Source organism: Patagioenas fasciata, unplaced genomic scaffold, assembly GCF_037038585.1.
Source record: "Patagioenas fasciata isolate bPatFas1 unplaced genomic scaffold, bPatFas1.hap1 Unplaced_44, whole genome shotgun sequence".
Classification (NCBI taxonomy): Eukaryota; Metazoa; Chordata; class Aves; order Columbiformes; family Columbidae; genus Patagioenas; species Patagioenas fasciata.
Window position 1 is genome coordinate 162,302 of NW_027288761.1, and position 3,859 is coordinate 166,160.

The following is a 3,859-nucleotide window of genomic DNA, read 5'->3' on the forward strand; positions in this document are numbered from 1 at the left end:
AGACACAGAGACAGTCCCTCTAGCTCAAAATAAGCCTTGGAGGAGGAATCTCACAGAAAAAAAAAGCCACTGCAGAGCCATTTATTTTCTTTAAATACACAGAGAGCATGGCTCCATATTTACACAGCCAGTGGGTTTGAAAAGAAAAGCAGACAAGGAGTTAGAAAGAGGATGACAAAAATATCATGACTGATTAAAAAAAAACCGCCACCAACAGACACACACACAAAAGTCTGGGCCTCTAATGAGTTACATTAAAGCTGTTATCTGTTAAAGAGAAGATGATGAACACTTTATTATTTTTGAAATGCATCCCACCATTAGTTTCCTCAGGGCATCCTTGACCTCCTTGTTCCTCAGGCTGTAAATTAAGGGGTTCAACGTTGGAGGTATCAGTGAGTATACAACAGACACCACCAGGTCCAAGGATGGGGAAGAGATGGAGGGGGGCTTCAGGTGGGCAAAAAAGGAGGTGCTGGCAAACAGACAGATGACAGCCAGGTGAGGGGGGCAGGTGGAAAAGGCTTTGTGCCGTCCCTGCTCAGAGGGGATCCTCAGCACGGCCCTGAAGATCTGCACATAGGACAGCAGGATGAAAACGCAGCAGATAAAAGCTAAAGATCCACTAAACACAATAAGCCCAAGTTCCCTGAGGTAGGAGTGTGAGCAGGAGAGCTTGAGAATCTCGGGGATTTCACAGAAGAACTGGCCCAGGACATTGTCCTTGCAGAGTGGTAGCGAAAATGTATTGGCTGTGTGCAGCAGGGCATTGAGAAACCCAGTAACCCAGACAGCTGCTGCCATGTGGACACAAGCTCTGCTGCCCAGGAGGGTCCCGTAGTGCAGAGGTTTGCAGATGGCAACGTAGCGGTCGTAGGACATGATGGTGAGAAGAAAATATTCTGCTGTAGCACAGAAAACAAACAAAAAAAAGAGCTGTGCAGCACATCCTGTGTAGGAAATGTTCCTGCTGTCCCAGAGGGAATTGGCCATGGTCTTGGGGACAGTGGTGGAGATGGAGCCCAGGTCGAGGAGAGAGAGGTTGAGCAGGAAGAAGTACATGGGGGTGTGGAGGTGCTGGTCCCAGGCTATGGTGGTGATGATGAGGCCGTTGCCCAGGAGGGCAGCCAGGTAGATGCCCAGGAAGAGCCAGAAGTGCAAGACCTGCAGCTCCCGTGTGTCTGTGAACAGCAGGAGGAGGAACTGGGTGATGGAGCTGCTGTTGGACATTTGCTGCCTCTGCTGAGGATCAGTCCAAAGAAGAAAAGACAGTGACAGTTTAGGTGAGACGTCTCTGAAGAAAAAAGGTCATTTCTCATAGAAAATCCCCTCCCTGAATGAGCAAAAATTCCGCCTATTCTACTTGACTGCCAACTGAATGACATGGTTCTTCACAGTATAAAAAAGTAGCTTCAGCATCTAGTTTCCCTGAGGATACTTCTGGGACAGGACTCCCAGTGTTGGTGTCTGAGAAAAAACTGACCCACATCCCCACCCAAACCCTGGACAGTGAGAGCACCAGGGACAAGTGAAGAAACAGGGAAGAAAATGATAGTACTACAGAACAAATAAAGCAAGGACAGAAAGGCAGATGGGCATGCTGGGAAACCTTCTCCCTGCCCAGCTGTGCTCGCTATCACTCACATGATGTCACTATAGGACAAGTGCTTTTACAACCTGTTTTGTGTACCCCATCCTAGGAACCCTTCACCTGAAGGTCCAGCTGCCGAGGTGGAGACTCATGCCCTGGACCCCATGGCTTTGGGGCAGAGGCTCTACTGGGGAGGAGACCAGGGGGTTGAACTGGAAAATGTGTCTGCACTGCAGGGGATGGCATTTCTGGTTGCAGCTCCCTCTCCCTGCCTGTGTTTCTGCTGCCTGGAGCTGTCCCTGCTGGGAGCTGTTTTTCTGTCCCTGGGTCTGCTCCTTGTCAGTGTCACAGACCCTGTCCCACCCACTGTGTGCTCAGTTCTGTCCTGCTCACACCTCCTGGCACTGCCCAGGGGCAGCTCTGTGTGTGCAGGGGCTCAGGAGCAGCTCAGAGAACTCCTAAAAAGAACTAGGGTGTCAGGAGCTTCTCCAGGACAGAGAAATAAATTCCCATCTCCCACTGCCCACTCACCCAACGAAGAATCAAAAAACCTCCAACCTTAAAATCTTCCCTATCAGATAAATGCTGCCTCAGTGTCTCCTGAAGGAACCTCTGCAAATGTCCTGGGGGTGAGCTGGAGCTGTGAGCAGCCCTGTCACACGGAGAACCCAGCAGCAGAAGGACCCTGACCTGATGGGAGTCACTCCTTCCCCCAACAGCTTCTCCTCTCAGTGTTGTTGGGATCTCCCCGGGCAGGCTGAGCGCTGATCCTGGCAGGCGGCAGAGTCCCTGCCCCGGCACAGCCCTGGGGTGCAGGGACCCTGCTCTGCAGGACAGCCCTGGGCACCCCTGCCTGCACATTTACATTTACACCCCACAGCCATCCTGGGGACAACACAGCATTCACGTCTTATCACTCTGACAGTGCAGAAGGCAATCCCTGCTCTGCAGCACATCCTCTCCTCTGATCAGAGAATCTCTGACAGTTGTACTTACATCTCTCATAGGCTCTGCAATGTGACAGCTCTCTGAGATCCTGCCAAGATTTGCAGATGCAATGCCCTGCAGCCACAGCTTTAATATCTGAGAAGATTTCTCATTCAGTGATCTCTCAGCATCCTCCCACCCCAGTTTGCATTTCCCTCTCTCTGCCTGGCTCCTGTGCCCTCGGTGCTGCAGGCAGAGCCCTCAGCCCTGCTGCGCTGTGCAGAGGAGCTGCTCCTGGGCAGAGCTGTCTCTCTGCAGCGCTGCCGCTTGCCATGAGCTCCCTCTGTCCCAGGAGCCCAGCCCAGCTCAGCAGCACAGGAGCAGCCCATGATGTCACTTTCTCTGTCCCCTCTGGGCTCCCTCCAGGGGTCCCTGGGGCTCCAGGGGCACGTCCTTTGAAACAACCTGAAGTAATCAGTGATGTTGATTCTTTCTCCTCTTCAGAGACACTTCTTGCCAGCATTGTATTTTTCATTTTAAAAATAAATCGGTATGAGAATCATCTTTTCTTGTCCCATCATTAGACAGGACAACAGGAATATTACAGCAAAGTATCTAATTTCTCCAGGCTGGGGGAGGAATATCTTCAGTTGAATGAGTTCAGGCATTTTATTCTGGTTTTATATCCTCAGTCTAGAGAGACATTCATCAATCTTTGGCCTCACATAGTTAGAAGAAATGGGAAATGAAAACACCTTCTTGGCAGCACCAGCTCTGGGAAGGCTGCTCTGTGCCTGGAGCAGTAAGAGCTCTTGAGGACCTCAGGGGCCAGGGCTTTTGTGCTGGCCTGGGGAGAGGGGATGGCATGGAGGGGCTGCAGACCTCTCAGGATCTGCTGGAGAGGAGAGAAAAGGACACACAGGTGCCTCCTTTTCCTTTTGCCATGCATGTTCATGCACCACTGGGCTGACTCCTCCCTGAGCCCCAGGAGCTGCTGTGCCCTTCAGAGGGGCAGAGGCTGTGGGGTGAGTGCCCAGAGCACCTGCAATGGGCACTGGTGTGGGACCAGCCCTGACTGGGCTTTGCTGGGGAAAGGGCATTGGGGGTAGAGAGAGGGCAGGGGAGGTGGGAGAGTCTCGAGGAGCTGGGCTGGGCTGGAAAGGACCTGGGAGAGGAAAACATCAGCCTGTATCTCGTGCTGCATGGCCATGCAGGGTGAAGACTCACACCAGGGGTTGTGGTGCAGAGCCAGGGCTTGTGTGAGGGATCAAAGACATGCAGGTGCAGGAGAGGGAAGGCTGCTCTGTGCCCTTGGTGTCATAGACAGACCAGGAAGGTGGC

General features: G+C 52.4%; 1 protein-coding gene across 1 annotated transcript; it reads right to left on the bottom strand.

Annotated features, from left to right (window-relative positions):
• Positions 1-270: 270 nt before the first annotated feature.
• LOC139826865 (olfactory receptor 14J1-like) lies at positions 271-1,230 on the bottom strand. Its single transcript, XM_071803257.1, has one exon. The coding sequence runs from the start codon at positions 1,228-1,230 to the stop codon at positions 271-273; it is 960 nt and encodes a 319-aa protein (XP_071659358.1).
• Between the last annotated feature and the right edge of the window lie 2,629 nt (positions 1,231-3,859).